We start from the raw sequence: 17,155 nt of genomic DNA on the forward strand, positions 1-17,155 counted from the left end.
CAATAAATAGCTCATCACACAGGCCTGACGGGTACTTACAACGAGAGACCACTCAAGAACAACATTTTGCAGTGTTTTGCTTTTTAAGAAACGGGCCAGGCGGACTTTCAGTGCCTCCCAATTTCACCATAAACACTTCTGCACACTGGTGCCCTCCCTGACCCTATAAGCCACAAGTTAAATTAGATGCCCACGGCTGTTCTGTCTTAGACCCCAATTTGCAATTATATCTTTACGGGCGGGATCCCTTACTGTGTCTCCCACACTAAATGGCGTGTTGTCGTGTGCGTGTGTGTGTGTGTGTGTGTGTGTGTGTGTGTTGGGGTGGGGGTGGGGGTTCAGGGCCACGTCCATCTGGTTTACCACTGATGGGAAACCAAACAGCCAGGGACAATGAGTGATGCTAGTTTTCCATGGCCCCCAGGACTCTCAGGATATATCTGGAGCTGTTCCCGGCCAGCGCAAGGCAGGTGACCGCTCCCAGCCAGCATGAGGGAGGGAGGGGCCTATCAGAAGGCAAGATCTCCGTGTGTCTCAGCTCTTCGTCAGGACACGATCCCTTAGCCAGAGGTTCAAGGTGGACTTGGAGCGCGCTGGCGTTCCCGCTGCAAGTTCTCACAGGGTGTAGTGCGGGCAGCGGTGGGAAGGATGGGCAGTTTGCAGAGAAGAAATCAAGACACAGAAAGGAAAGGATTGACACTGGAAGGACTACAAGGGGAGGGAGTGATGGACGAAAAGTCTCCGATCTTAATGCTTGAGAGGCCTTAGAGAAAACCCTCCCTAGAGATGACGGGATCTTCTCCGCAGGAACTTTGAGCCTAGAGACAGAATGACTTTTAGAAACCTGCACTGGAGCTGCAAACGTATACAAACATTGTCAACTGAGACGTGGTCTTAAACTGGCTGCAGACGAGCTTCAACACGACTGTTCGTTAGTAAGGAAATCAGCGGAGAGTAAACAGCTCATCACAGAGGCCTGCTGAGTATTTACAGAGAGAGAGCACACAACACTCGTATTTTGCAGTGTTTTCCGGAGGTGGGCTGAGTACTGGAGACGAAAGTAACAAAGGAGCTGTCTCACGCGTACGTAAGAGGAACAATCAAAGAGCTTGATACTTTCCCAGCTAGGGCATCTCAAACTTGTGAAAGGAAAATATTCTCCTTGATAAGAAGTGACAGTGCAGCCCAGGCAGCCATGTGTGAAGTGTCCTGCCTTCAGCAACAGCATGGGGACACGTCCAAATGCAAAACTCACTCACTGCTGCCTGGCAGGACCGTGTGGGTTGGGTCTATAGCAGGGAAGTGGTGATGGTCGCCAAACACCCTTCTGACTCTAATTGCCACGAACATGTATTTCTTTCCCTATGGGTCAAGGTCAGAGTGTTGGGAACCATGACATTTTCCAGAGAGCAACGTAGGCAAGTCCAATCCTGAGCTCCAGCACGTCAGAGCTGAGTGGCTTTACAAGGGACATCAGCTAACTGTGCTTCCGTTTCCTTGAGGGGACAGTGGCAGGAATCTCGGCCCCTCCAAGGAGGGGACTCAGACACAAAAACAGGGAAGCAGAGGCCCAGGAATGGGCACTATGAACACAAAAGTGCCTCACATGTCCCCAGCGCCCCACCTGACACATGTAAACACGACCTACTTTGGCAGAAATTCAGAGTATTTTGCAGCATTTGTGTGGTCAGCACATATGGATACTCTACAGTCATTAAAAGTATTTTCCCCGAGTTTTCTGTTTTTGTTTTGTTTTATTTCAGGAACTGTCTGCCTGCCTTTCATGTTCTCTCGGTAGACACCTCCCCACAGGCCAGCAGGATGAATGGTTCTGGGATTCGCCGCAGAGAAGACACACACGGAGCCCCTGGCGAGCAGAGGGGAAGGCAAGGTTCGCTGCAAGGACGCAGCTTCTACTGTTCTGTCCCAGGCCTTCTACGGAGCCCCCTGGTGCTTCTCTCGCTTCTCTGCTGTCTGACTACTGCTTACCTGATTTGGGGGGCGCGGAGGGGGGTCTCCTCCCGGTTAGTTATCAGTGTGCCTCGCTGCTGACTTACTTGGGAAATCGCATCCTGTTTAGGTGTGTGTGCTCTGACGCCAAGCCTTCCTAAGCCCCCCCCCCCAAGCGTCCCAGTCCCTGAGCCCCTCCGTAGGTGGCACAAAGCAGGCCTGATGATACACACTGCTTACAGGTCACCTTTATGTTCGGTGACATGGCAGGGACGCCAAGAGGTGAGCCTGGGAATAATGAAAGCGAGAACGGCCCAGAGGTTCAGGGATACATACATACAGCCAGACACAGACTCGGGGAGATCTACAGAGGACAGTGAGAAACGACCAACAGCAAGCCAGCCACGCACCAACGTGCTTGGGCAACGCCAAGCACCAACGGCCAATCTCAACAGCAGCTGGAGAAACGAGACACGCTGACTGACTTCAAAGGTGGGGCCCATGGCTGGCTGTTTCATCAAAAACTATGAAAGGCCGACGACAAGGAAACTGGATCTTTAAAGGGTAAAAGAAAATCTCAAGCCTGAATTCAACATCCAGCGACCGTCTCCTTAAAAAGAGCGGTGAAATGAAGACGTGTGTAGACACAGCAGAAGTGAGCGAACGTGCCGTTAGCAGAACCATACGAGTCCACGTGAAACGGCGTTAGTCAGGCAATGGAACCTGTAGAACACGCATAAAAGTTCCCTGACAGTTGGATTCCTTATTTGCTTGGTTCTTTGACATGGAATGTCTATCTTGCCACCAAGTACGGTATTGCCTAGGTTTGGAGAGAAATGGGTATGCTTTATGTTAGTCAAATGTGTATTCTTCATGTAATAAGACTGAGCGTGGAATGCAGGCCAACTCTTTCCCAAAGCGCATTTTGCAAACAGACAATTTAAGGGACTGTGCATAATACATGACGTCGCTACCCCTTTGACGAGGTTTTGTCATAAGCAAGTGCATATGACTTCGTGTTTCCCAAGGCCTCTTGCTTATTAAAGAGATTCGAACATATCAGGGTTCTTCAATAGTTCCTTATGATTTCCATTCCCTACATGAATAGGTTATGAGCACTTTGGTAAATAATCGGAGGTACGTTAATGTACAAATACTCCTTATGCAATGTTGTGGAAACCCACGGAGAACTTGCAAATCAGGGACATTTGCAAGAACATGTCACTACAGTGCTTTCAGACCCAGGGCACAGGTTCGGTTTTGAAATGACTTTGTGACAGGTGTCCACCCTAGAGAACCAGGAAAAGGGGTAACGATTTAATCATTCAAAAACAACTGGGGTCAAAAAAAAACACACAGACAAATTTAGTTGATTCAAGGAGCCATGCAATCAAACCGGGCCACACCAAGATCTCATCCCAAGTTTCCCGGTCCTCTGGTCATGGGAACCGTGCTACTGAAAACACGTCTGGAAGCCAAATCCAATGCTTTTATGAGCAAAGTTTAGCAAGATAAATAGCCTGAGACTTACCTTGTTTGGCTTCGTTCTTGTTTGGTTTAGTATGAAGTCTCGTCTTATTACTGTGTAAACGCTACTACCTCATAGGATAAAGCGGGATTTTTGTCCAGTACCTGCCTGCAGCTAGCATTTCTCAGATCAACTCAATCTGGATGACATTGTTCTGAAGCAAAGAGTTAAGCCAATGGAAACGTTCTGCGACTAATGAAGGGATGGAAAGCAAGTGTTGGGTGTACGAGGCATAGTCGATGGAAGAGTCAGGAGAGACCACAATATTTTGAGGCATCCTGAAGATCGGCGTTCAGAGATAATGCGAGCTCTTCAGGGAACAAACATCCTTTGCAAACCGAGTATTTTCAATCAACAAAGGATGCTGGAGAATGCCAGATTGAAATAATCATAGTACCTGTCTTTTCGTAAATAGTCATTACGTGTTAAGTATTCTCACCCCACGTGGGACCTCAATCAATTCTTCGTACCAAGAACACAAATCCGTATCGCCCCCATCGCACTGGTAAAGAATCTAAGGTGGAAAGGGGTCAACCATTTAGTAGCAGAGCGGGGATTTGCACTGAAGTCTGATTTGAAATCCTGTGCTTTTTAACGTTTCATTTTCTCTTTGCAGAAGATAAACATGATAATCATGATAAAATAAGGATTGCTGGTGACAGACTTTGGTCAGAAAGCCTTCGTCTAAGGCCAAGGAGGTTTGAACTTTATCGTGTGCAGCAGCAGAGTGCAGAGAATGTCAAGCAGAGCTGTTATTACTAATGGCTCGAATGCATTCTTTTTTGTTACGACATTCGTTCTCATGTGCAAATTTGTTTTGAAAGGTTGGAAGCACCGTTCAAAGTACGCCAGAGTTACCAACAACCTATCAATTCTATTCAAAATACAAACCAGTGTCTAAACCTGGATTCCAGTTTGCAGAGCAGAAACACGTCCAAGCCATTGATAAGTCAAGTCTCTCGAGTGCAACAGAGGTGTCTTCTGGACATTTTTCTTTTATATAAATCACTGAATGCCAACTGAGGACTTATTAGGCGGCAAAGAGTCTCATACGTAGAGATTAGCAAGTTCTGAAAAGGGCTGCGTGTTTCATTAAGTGGCATTAAGAAGAGATTCATAGTGCCACTCTCCTCTGCTGCCATCAGTCCCGAAAATCCATTTGAAGGTTGTGCAACATATGAGCAAACATTAGCTGCTGCTTAGGGCAAAATTCACAACTTCCATTAATCCGTGCCTGTCCCTAATAGAACACACATTCAATGAGTGAAGAAACTACAAAACTACTCTTTAAACTATCTTGGCATGAGTCATTCTGGTATAAATTTTCACTATTACGCCTCTGAGGTATCAACGGGTCATTCGGCAGAATAACATCACTAAAATGTACTCAAGCCATTACACTGATGTACAGTAAGAAAGAGCATGTGTGCTTTGGCCAAGCACCACAAGTCTTCAATTGTACAAAACTGTGAGAGTTTGACTGTAGACTTGGTTAAAACAACACCAACAACACAACCGCACTTGACATCAAATGTACCCTAGAGAAAGACTTATCCTGCCCTAGATCTCCATCATTTAGAAAGGCTTAAACCGCTTTGTCTTATTCATGGAAAATGGCTTATGGAACAGAAAGCATCGACATAAATATTTTGGAAGAGTGACATACCAGGGGCAGCCAGATGGCTCGGGTGGTTAAAGCGTGAGCTCTGAGCGGCGGGCTTGCGGTTCGATTCCCACATGGGCCAGTGAGCTGCACCCTCCACAACTAGATTGAGGGACAACTACTTGGAGCTGATGGGACCCAGAGAAACACATTGCTCCCCAATATTCAATAATTTAAGAAGAAAAAGAATGACATACCAAATCAAACAAGTGACCATTTCGTCAAGAGCCTTTATTCACTATATGCGAAGGCACCAAGGTTCACTGAAATATATATAAATCCCATTTTACAGTGCGAGTACTGTCTCAGTTTAAAAAAAAAAAAGTGAGTCATGTTTATGTTTTACGTTTGTTTAGAGGATAATATCTTTTTCAAAAAACGTAACATCATATTCCCATACAAATACAATGTGGTCAAGTGTCAAAAATTTTATTCAAGTAAATTAACCGGTGAGGTAACCAGTAAGATGTTACAATTGGTCAAAGGAGAATTCAAAGGACATGGACATATGCAATCAAGAATGCTGAAACGAATTTGCTAAACTGACGCAAAATTGATCAACAGCCAGAGACAATCATTAACAGGCAATCATCCCACCAGACAATCACCCACATTACTCTATTTTTTTCTACAACTTACAGAGTTGAAAATTAGCTCAATGACAATTAATGACAGAGAGCACCTGGCAGGATGGAGAAAGCAGAAACCACCCTGTGGTGGCATTTTTTCCCATTTCAATGCCTTTCACATCCCAAAGGGCTAAGTAAATCTGTTAGAAAGGGTTCATGGCCAAAGTGTCACGTCTGATAAATTATCCCAAAACCGTATTGTGGCTCTGGGTTGTACCAAGTACACGTCCTGAAATCAAATTATATTTGCATGAAAGAATATATAAAGAAATATAAATGTTCTTAAAAGAGGGGATAATTTTTCTCTTTTTTTTTGAGGTGGAAAACATTCTCAAATGTGGATATGCGCCTAGATATAAGGTACAGGCTACAATTATGTTCACACTACAAAGAAACTATGGATGAAATGGTTCAGAGTTAGTCTCTGAGCAGAGATCCACAAAGCTATTTTGAGGACACAAATAGAATGTCAATATTTGCTAAGAAGGAAAATAATTTCTTCTTTTCCCACTTAAATTTCCCTTTATTACAAAGACGTATTTTTCTCAATTAAAATAAAAAATAAGCATCAATGAAGCAGCAAAATTTCCCCTTCACCACACCCACCCAATCTTGCACTAACAACAGGAAAATATTCATAAAGAGATTACTATATACCAAGCACTATTAAGTTACTTAATCCTGAAAATGTAGGCATTGGACCCATTTCACGAATGTAAACACAGAGAATCAGAGCTTCTATCACTTTTCTAAGATTATCCAGCTTCATCAATGGAAAAGGTGGGACATGAACTGGCTTATAAGCCTGCTTCTATTTTATTTTATTTCTTAGCGTACCTGAGATTTATTTTCATCTATTTCTCTTTATTTCAATCTTTCAATTACAGTTGACACTCGATATTATTTCCTCTTAGTTTCAGGTGACTGATTTGTTACGGGATCACCCATGACGTGGGTTTCCGACTCCGCTTACAAAGCAGAGGGACTTGTCTCACTTTTTTCAGTTGCTCTGCACGGTAAGACCGGCACTGAGGAGAGAGACGAAGTGCAGAATGTATGTGTGATATGCACAAACATACACAGATATACATAAAGTCATACACATATATGTATACGTATTTTACATGGTCCAGCCAGGGTTTAGAAAAACTACAAAGAAATGAAGACAAGTAATTTCATTTTGTCTTGGAAAAGGATGTATTTACGTAGCTGTGTGCATGCATACACATATTGGCACAGAAGCGTGTGTATGCAGGTGTGAGCAGTCATTGTACAGTTATTAGGTGACTAGGCAAATGCAGTCACGTCCTGTGATTATCCAAAGGACAACTTTGGTCTCTGTCCTGATCTCTGTGCTGGGCTGTCCCTATTTTGTGTTCTCTCCCCTGTCCAGTTCTGGCTTTTCATTTGCACTGATTGCAGAGAGACCGCACAGCTCCTGATGCGGGGATGGCTGCTGTCACAGCAATGTGGGCAGTGCCCGCCCCGGGGCCGCTTCCCGAGCAGTACGGCGCACTCAGGGGGTGCGGGGGCCACGCCCGGGGCAGCCCACATGGGTGACAGGAGGGCCTGTCACTCATAGGGCGGCAAGCCGAAGAGCTCGGGCCGGAAGTCCTGCAGGGAACGCAGCACGACGGTGGCCTTTGCTGTCAAGTCTCGGTGTAAGTTCGCGTCCGGAACCATCACCACCTGCATGCCGGCTGCGAGGGCCGCCTCCACCCCGTTGGGCGCGTCTTCAAAGACGAGGCACTGTGGGGTGAGGAAGAGAAAGAAGGTTGAGACGGCCTTGTCGCTACCGGTCGTGGAGACTGGGCTGTGGGAATCCTCATCCTGGCGCTGGGCCCCTGCAGACCGCTGTGTGGGCGGGGTTCTTACACGGCCCCTACTTTAGGGGGAAGGCGTCCACAGCTGCGGCCAAGGCATTACCAGAACGGGGTGCAGCAAGCTGGCCACCGGGAGTCTCGGTGGAAAAGCTTATTTTATGCCAATCATAAAAATCTGTACAATCAATAACTGAACATCCAGAACGTAAGAGGAAATGGTGTGTGTGAGCGGGGGACATGCTTTTAAGCAACTTCGGAGCTGGTGACGTTTTTGTTTGGAAATGGAATGGTTAGGAGTGTCTTGGTGAAAACCAGTGCCCGTGTGCCAGCGTCATGCACCCAAATCTCATTAACACCAAGACTTAGTGCCACGGGCGGTACGTCTTCTGGTTTGTTGTGTAAACCCACTGTTCTATCAGGATGCCTGAGGCTCACGCACCCAGACACCCCCGTTTAAAACGGGGGTGTTTGTGCCTCGTACATATGACGGAGCTCCTGGCTGTGCCATCATGTGAGTGATGCAACCTCAGTATGACGTGAGGCCTAGCTTAGAAGGAGACACCCACGTCCATCCAATGCGAAGGTGGCCCATCATCGTTTTAGCACCCTCCATCCCAGGAAAACGGGCCGCTGGCAAGTGTCCCTGTGTTCCCGGAATCCGACACACTGAGCCTGAAAGCAGTTTTATTAACGCTGTTCAGTGAAGGCTCTGTAGGTGCAGACAGCTGTAAGCAGGGGTCCTGCCACCAGCACTGGGAGATGCTCTCAGGTCCCGCTGTTCTCCTCAGGGGACCCAGAGCTCCCAGGACTGCGGGGCGGGGCCCTTCCACACGCTCCTCAGGTCTTCTCCCAGCCCGGGTCCCTCTGCCTTTGATCCCAGTAACTTTCTGCCCACGTCATCACAGGTGTGGTGGCAGCCCAGCGCGCATGCTGGGGGCCGGACACGGGTCGTGGAAGCCAGCAGCCGTCTCACACTGGAAGCTCTGCGTCCTGATGCTTTCGGTCAGGGGTCTCTCTCTCTCTCTCTCTCTCTCTCTCTCTCTCTCTCTCTCTCTCTCACACACACACACACACACACACACAGTCTTTCCTGCTGGGCTATTCCGTAGCAGGTACACTGACTTTTCCCCCTCCCTCCCTGCCTGCCTTCCTTCCATCCATCCTGGGCTAAGGTATTTCATTAATGGAGTCACCCCCTAGGGCCGAGGCAAGAAGTCAATGAGTTCCTACCCGTCGTAGGAACATGTCAGCACCAGGCTAGCTGCACAGTGAGCTGGTCTGCCCAGGAGGGAGACGCCCCTGTCACTGCTAACACCTGCGAGGTCCTGGGCACACAGAACACTTAGTGCCACTGCTCCCAGCCCGAGAACGTGTGAAGCCGCTGGCTTTGTTCCCGTTCTGCTTCCACAGTGAGACGATGGCTTCCATCTGAGAGGCACGCGACGCTGCTTGCACCATCCAGGTCTGTGTTCTGACTCATCTGATTCAGACTTCCTCTGTGTCCCTGTCTTTTTATAGTTATGGCCTGATTATATTCTAAATGCCCCAATTGTTTTACCTGGCACCTCAGCTCTTAAACATCCAATGACTTTTTTCCTTTTTTTAACATTTCTGGTGTGCTCCTGTGGACTTTGAAGCTTTGTGCAGCCCAGCTGCCAAGTTACACATGGGGCACAGGAAGAGACTTGGTCGCTCCCTTGGGGTGACTGTCCTTGGCTGAGGTCATGAGAGCAGCTATTATTCTGTGTGTGAGTGAGGTCACACTGGCGTCTCAGAGACTGGCCCTTCCAGCAGGGGCCCCAAACAGCTGTCCTCCTGGGACACCAGGAGCCCGGCACACCTGCGGCTCTGCACACGCCATCGGCTCTGCACACGCCATCGGCTCTGCACACGCCATCGGCTCTGCACACGCCATCGGCTCTGCACACGCCATCGCGGACGGGCCAGGAAGTGAGGGGGGATGCCGGGGTGCTGGGGGGAAGCGCTGAGGTGTGTACTGCTGCAAAACAGGCAGCGGGACGGGCGCAGCCTCTTCCTGAAATGCACAGTTTCTCAGGCCCTGCCCTTTATCAGCTTCTCCGTTTTCGATTCGTCATTTGTCCCCACCTCTTTGCACAACTGATAATCCAAACACAGCCCTGATGTGAAGTATAACGAGGGCAGTGAGTGTGACGGAGGCAGGCAGGCCTGGGAGAGCGTGAGGATGGAGACTCCATCAGCTCAGAGCTGGTCTCATCAGCGCACACAGTGACAGGCCGTCTGCCTGTGTCAGTGCATCCCTGAGGCTGAAGCTCTCAGAATGACCAGGGGAGCTGGCGTTTCTGCAAAGAAGCCACTTGCCACAGTACGAAAGTCACTGTCCTTCGGCCGCAAACAATAAAAAAGAAAAAAATAACAGAACTCTGACGGCAAACACTGTGTCACTGGCACCTACATTCCGTTCTTCCTCCGCCACTCACCACCTGTTTCACTCAGTAGTTGTCGAAAGATGTTTTTATGGACACCAGCTGGACTCACATACTACACGTCCCAACAAGAGTTCAGTCTGAGAAATGTACAGACAATAAAACACGTCTGACGTGGGTCAACGCTAAGAGACCAGTGCACGGGAGGAGGGAAGTGACGAGAAGGGCCGGAAACGGCGGGAGCGGGCGGTTTACAGGAAACCGGGAATGCTGGACCTGGACGCCCAGCCGCTGTTGTCACACCAACTGCCACACGCAGAACAGAGAACAGACACCCCGCACGAGTCCGGCTGAGAAAGAACCACCACCAGGGATGGGTGCCCGGGCCCAGCACAGCCCCAGCCGCACACAGGAGGGGAGGGGTTCTCAGCGAGCAGACAGCACGTGGGGATGCAGGGCCTCCCCTTCCTAGATTCCAGAGCAACCACTACCTTCCGAAGCACCTAGAGAAAGGTGTCAGAGGTGTTTATGTCCTCACCCTTCTCCTCGAGTGGATTCCTCAGACTGAATGTGCTTCTGCGGACCACTCGTGGGGGACAGGGACCCGTCCCTAAAAGCCACACGTGTCACACGTACCCAGCAAGACTTGCCCTGGCAACCCCAGGACTCACGGGTCAGAAAGCCACCGAAAGGTATCAGCTAACCAAGCTGGCTGACGCATGGCACAAATAAAGGAGGAATTGCGATACTCCATTCAAATACCACGTCTCTCCGGTCTTTCTACCCGGCACACCTGGCTGGTGTGAAAAGGGTGGCACTGGGTGAGCTGGGCGCCCTCCTCCTGTTTCAGTGCTTCTGTGAGCCGCCCAGCCAGCCGCCCCCCTGCACTGACCCATCACACCTGGCTGCACACTCACCACTCACCCCTGCCCTCCACTGTGTGGGGACTGTTCCCTGCCCCCCTATACACTGTGCTGTGTCTCTGTGCCCTGCACCCCCCATACACTGTGCTGTGTATCTGTGCCGTGTCCCCCATACACTGTGCTGTGTCTCTGTGCCCTGACCCCCCAATACACTGTGCTGTGTCTCTGTGCCCTGACCCCCCAATACACTGTGCTGTGTATCTGTGCCGTGTCCCCCATACACTGTGCTGTGTCTCTGTGCCCTGACCCCCCAATACACTGTGCTGTGTCTCTGTGCCGTGTCCCCCATCTTCCTAACACACACACACACACACTGTGCCTTGCATCTCTGCACTGGGCTCTCGGCAGGAAGTGCTCCCCTCCAAACCCAGGGCTCTGCCAACGCAAGCGGGTAGGAGAGGTGGTCGCTCCCGCATGCCCCACGTCACCCTCTGCCACGGGAGTCACGTGGCCCTGTGTGGACACAGGTTGTTCCCACGCACAGTAATGTGGTAACAGCACAGGGACGCCTTTCCAGGGCACACACTTCCACGACTGCAGGGAAGTTTCCAGTCAAGACGATTGTGGCAGCACGCTTGGCCAGGAGGCAGGGCGGGGTGACGCACTTTCTGACGGTGCTACGGCAAACCTCGGGCCTCTGAGGAACGCCCGCTACATCTGGGGAGACGGCGGACGCGTCCTTGTACGGGACTCAAAGCAACAACGGGGCCAGAGTCGCAGCAGGGGACCGGGCCTGGCGGCCCCCACCCATCACAGCTGCGGGATCTCAGCCCAGGGAACATCAGAGGGAAATCCAGGCCACCAGGCAGGGAAGGGACAGAGCTGAGGAAGAGTCCGGTCCTCCAGAACCCAATGCTCCCCTCACTTTACCGAGCTGAAGGCTACAATGCATCTGACTCCCATTTCCGGGCCAGCAGAGGAGCTAATGAAACCGTAGCTTGGGGGGTTTCATTGGGAAAGACTGACAGTTCCCAGCAGCGGGAGGTGAAGGGTGTCGGGGTGAAGCAGCGGGGTGCTGCACCCCCTGCTGGGAAGCTGTGCGAGCCGGCAGCGCCCGGGAAGAGGAGGCCCGCGTCGCCCGGTTCTCCCCCGGGCTGCCCAGCAGAACCTCCAGGGGACTGAGACGGTGCCTGTGCTTGAATGTCTTCAAGACAAGTGTCATGTGCGTCACGCGTCCCACGGAACAGTCTGTCTGACAGCGGGGGGGTGGGGGGACGGCTAGGATGCATGGGACTGGGGAGGACCTGGGAAGCCAGGGCAGTTTGATGGTTCATGCCGGGGACAGACACCAAGGCAAGAGGACGCCCAACTCTCTGACGCAGGGGGCGCTGGGCCACGGCTCCATGGGGGGGGGGGGGGGACTGTGAGCCCCTAGATACCAGGTCCTGGGTCTGTTAGGACAGCGCCTGCTACCTGCCTGCCCTCTCACTTCAGGTCATGTTTCATGCTCTGCTCCCACACGTCCGGCGTCACCATCTCTCCCCCCGCGCCCCCCCCCACCCCCGCCGTCCCTCACATCACTTTCCTCACCCACTCAGACCAACAAAGCATCGGAAACGGATGGGAGAGGAACTCCATCCAGGGACGAGTCACTGTTGGGTCCTGTGCGACTGTGCCCTTCAGGGGCTTAAAGGCAAACACTTTCCAGAACAATCTGCCATGACCCTTGGGAACTAGTTCTGTGCTTCCAACAACTACTGGTGTCCGTTTTCACATTATACACTTTTCCGGAACGAGCCAACTTTCCAAATGCGACCATTGTCTCCAAGGAATAAAGGTCTTCCTTTCGCTTGGGAAACACAAAACTAGATAGGATGTCACCGCAGCTTCAGTGTCAAGATTCTCGGAAGAGGACGTGCAATTGTGTGGAGGCACCTGTTACCCTCCTGGAGCGGTGCCCGTGGCGATTCATCATACATAGAGCCCTGTGCGATCCAATTCAGTCAGGAAGAACAATTTTCAACTGAGCCACTGTTTCAGTTAAAACTTTCATTATGTCATTTTTTTTGCAGCTTTTATTCTACATCTTAATTGTGTAATAAGCCTGTTCAGTTTTCACATTGCAAGACATCAAAACTTTGAGAACGCCTTAAACTTTATTTTTGGTCAAGTTTTCATCAACCGTGCTCACACCTCAGGTTTAGGTTTTATTTGTCTCCATGTTCTTTGCCAGACACTGAATTACCTATAACTAAGGCCACAACATTGTGATGCTGAACATGTATACACTTCGCTAGATGTTTATTTAATTAAACTTTTAAGTAACATTTTTTGAAAGACTGAAGCTTGCATGTACTTTCTGTTATTAATTAGTACTTTTGTTTATATTACCCGTATGTCCATCCATCACGCATCCAGGAACCACACTCACCCGTCTCCAGCCATCCATGCACCATGAAAACCTGTTTTCACACACGTGTACCAACTGCCAGGGTGTTTAAGCCCATTTTCACACACTGCTGGCCAGCCAGCATTGCTGGGAGTGAACAAGTATTGAATGCTGGGGAGACCTGCAATCTTTTTATGTCTCTCAATGCTCATTTAATGCCCAATTCTACACTGTCAACCAGGATACTATTACGTATGGGGCTTCCAGAATGTTCTTGGAGGCACCAGTCCAGAGAAATCGTTTTAAAAAAACAAAGACTGTGCACATTCAATGAGAGGCTGGAGGTTTGCCATGTGCAATTAGCACAAAAATGTTCCCAGAAGTACCACCGTGGGTAACCCTGCTGTTTAAACTTTGCTGAAGAAGTTTCCCAAATGGGCAAACGTCTTTTCACAGGAAAGCCATGAAGGTTCCCCAGACCAGCGACCTGAGGAACATACCTTGGGTAAGGTTTCCACAAGATGCCCCTGACAGTGGCAAGAGTCACGTAAATGTGAATAAAATCCACTGCCCTCGTTTCCTTGGCGTGTTCCTTCCGAATGGGACCTTATACCACGACTGTAATTGAAAGCACCCTCAATAAACAGAAGCAGGAGGCACGTTCTCCCTGGAGAAGCCTGTGCCTTTGGCCTTTCTGTGTCCGTGCCACCACAAGTGCAGTGGGTGCCCACATAAGTGTTCTAGCAGGGGCCCTGCCCCCCGCCTGCTCCGGTGGGCTCCGCTGAGTGTCCAGGACCAAAGGTGCCTCGAGGACGCACGGTCAGGTGACCACAGAGCATGCCCGTCCATCATCCCTTTCCCTGAGGCAGGGAGGCGTGGAAACGTCGTCTCGGTCTCGGGGTACAGACGAGGCACCTCTCTTTCCCCTTCAACCAGCAGGGATGCGTATGCAGCATCCAGTTGTCTGGAGAGCAGCAAGGCCATGCTGGAGGCTGGCAGCACGGTGGCAGGGGTGGCTCTGCTGGGCAGGGCCTCGTGACACGGCACACAGGGCATCTGACCCCCGAAGAAGGGCTCAGAACTGTCGGGAAGGGATCCCGGGTCCATACGGGCCAAACTCTCCCGGAGCCTAAGTGACACAGCTGGAGTCTCCAGGGCTCTCCGTGGGGTTTGCAAATGGCCTTCAGCTAATAAAACCGACCACACACTCCTCCCAAACATGTCACTGAGGAACATGTTCCAACTGGCCGATGGCAGAGGGAAAGGGACCAGGGCAGACATTCCCAACCCCATGGACAATCCACGTCATTTGTGCAGCACTCACAGCCACACTCCTTGTGCTTTCATCTGGGGAGAGCTGTTTTGTTTTACACATAGCGAGGGATTCCATTTTCATCCAGTCTGTCACCAAGATATGCGTCTGTCAGCATGAGGACCCTGGAGAACACCCGGCCCAGCACCCAGCACCCCTCAGACATGTGGCTGCACGTGCAAACAGGTCAGACAAGCCTCACCACACCTGGGCTTACCCTGGGCTGACCAGTCACCCCCGTGGACCTGGGACCAAGTTTCCAGGACACTGAGCGTCAGATGTCAAACTGCCACCGTCCCTGCTCAGTTGAGACGACTCAGTCACCCTGCTTCAAACAGGTAAAGTGATGGGGACACACTGCACTTTGGACACCCTTTAAAAAGCAGAACGTCGGACTTGAGTGTGTGATGCGCCGTCCATGGGGATTCTCTGGGACGATCAGGCCAGTATTTGTTCCACTGCTACTCAGCCCATCGGTGTTTCTAAGCCTGTACTTACTCACCAGGAGCCCCTCAGCAGCCTTTGCAGACATGTTCCCGCAACGCGCTTTCCCGCAGAAGATGCTAGGAACAGGGGAAAGCTGAGAGGGTGTCCTGCAGATTCCGGCAAGGGAGAAAGCAGGCAGGCCAAGGGGTTTATACTTTACGGGGTGCGTGGGGACGTGGGGACAGGACGATGGAATGGGAGCTTAGCCACACGATTAACCGGTACTGCAGAAACGGTCCAAAGGCAAAAGCACAGATGTACGAAGACTCTCTTACACGGTCACCGCTGCTTCTGCCTCTTCTAGCAGCGCTGTCTGTGTCTGCTACGCTAGTGAGAGGGCACAGCAGCTGTCCAGTTCATTTTACAGAAATCCAGGACACACCCAACCCTTTAAATACCCAGAGCTGGGTCCGTTGCATTCTGAGATGGTGGTTAGTGGAGGCAGGGTGCAGGCTCGGGCCTAACGACCGCTCTCACTCTCTGACACGGCTGATACGTGCAGATTTCCCAGCCCCATGGACAAATGTACACGACCTGAGAACATAGCTGAGCACTTGCAGGGCGACCGCCAGCTCACAGGAAGGAATGAGAAAGGAGTCCCTCAAGTCATGTCGCAAATCAGGTCACAGGCTGGCAGCGGGCATCTCGGAGCCACTCACACCGTTTGATAGGTGTGTCTGCGTGTATGAATGCTAACAAAGAGACAACATTAACTGCCGAGCCATCTATCTACCAGGACTCACACCGCACAAAACTGCAGGAAAGCATCACGAACAGCTACAAACCCTGCTGGTTAACAGTCTCCGGACTAGCAAAGGAGAGTCAAGGGTGTTTGCCGCCATTTCTGTTGACTTGGTTCCACGGATCTGAAGGGGCTGGGAAACTCTCAGGGGCCACCAGCAGCCACCCCTGATGTGAGGGCGCCGCTCCACTGATCTGGGATGAAAGGCGCGTAGGAAGCGCGTCGCATGGGCTGTCCACGCACCCACCACTCCACTAGCTAATTCCGTTTTAAATGGTTCAAGCAGAGTACTGCTAGATGTGCACTGTAACACATTGCCGCAGGCCGGGCCTCAGGAACAAATGCAACAATGTATCAGTGACTCCTCCATAATCAGCTCGTGGTGCATCAGGCTTTACAGTCAGTGGCGCTGCCAACAGCGGGAGATGCCACTGGGCGGGAGGTCTCGACTAGAGACACAGAGCAGTGGAGCCAGGCAGGTGGTCAGGACCTGGGGGGGAACTGGGGAGAAGTGGGGGGAAGGGGCTGGTCCTAGGACGAGAGTTCTCAAGGAACCGGACGGCAGACAAGCCAAGAGGACAGTAACTGTGTGCTCCCACATGGGCCATGGTGCCTGACATTCAACCCTGGCGGTCGGGGAGATCTGTCTTTTCTCTTACGAATATGTCTTGTCGGTTTAATTTACAGGCCTCTATCACTGAACTTAAGAGGGTATGCGAAAAGTTGTTTCTCCGCAACAGTGGAATTAGGGAAAGCAAGCACCATCCTTGAAAACATGGGAGAGGTACTAAGCCAAGGAAGGTCCCACTGCAGAAAAGAAGTGTAAGGGGGGTAACTGTGATAGACGAGAGTTTTCCTTTAATGAAATGGGAGGGCCTGGTAAATCAGGTTGCAAGGGGCATGAAATCATACCAAAGACTGGTGACCACAGGCCCTTGTATTCTGCCCAGTGATTGTGGGTGACGGGAGGAAGAGACGGTCATGAGGCCTGCACGGTGGTTTCTGGGAGTGCGGTGACTTCACCCCAACAGCGTACTGAGGGTTAAACTGACTAAGGAACATCCCGTCCCCACAGACAGAGGCCTGGCGCTGCTCACCTGGCTGCAAATGCTAACTGCAAAGTTGATACAAGCCTCTACTTGGTTCCCCGTGATCCTGGGAGGTAAGGAGGTTACATCACAGAGGGTCTTCTTGGACGGAAGCCACGTGCCGACCCCTGTAACTGTCTGCAGACTTTGGGGACATGCACAGTGGGTAAGAAGAGGCAGGAGAGTGACTGTTGAATTAACATGTTTCTGTATCATGACACTACGTGCGATGTGTTAATTACCATTTCACACATGGAGAAGTCAACCCAGGCGATTG

The 17,155-nt window shown here is 50.8% G+C and overlaps 1 protein-coding gene across 8 annotated transcripts in view; it reads right to left on the reverse strand.

Annotated features, from left to right (window-relative positions):
- Positions 1-17,155, reverse strand: part of PUDP (pseudouridine 5'-phosphatase) — a 495,490-nt gene that overhangs the window by 443,255 nt on the left and 35,080 nt on the right. The window contains exon 4 of one of the 8 annotated variants that reach the window (XM_074324095.2): positions 6,580-7,519. The exons of 6 other annotated variants lie outside the window; for them this stretch is intronic. In XM_074324095.2, coding sequence (XP_074180196.2) covers positions 7,343-7,519 — 177 coding nt within the window. In that variant the 3' untranslated portion in view covers positions 6,580-7,342. Of the gene's footprint in view, positions 1-6,579; positions 7,520-11,162; positions 15,726-17,155 lie in introns of those variants that run through there. One more of the 8 variants, XM_088794804.1, reaches the window with a different exon arrangement.

The sequence above is a fragment of the Rhinolophus sinicus genome, chromosome 18 (assembly GCF_057876585.1).
Source record: "Rhinolophus sinicus isolate RSI-liver-muscle chromosome 18, RSI-T2T, whole genome shotgun sequence".
NCBI classification, from domain to species: domain Eukaryota; kingdom Metazoa; phylum Chordata; class Mammalia; order Chiroptera; family Rhinolophidae; genus Rhinolophus; species Rhinolophus sinicus.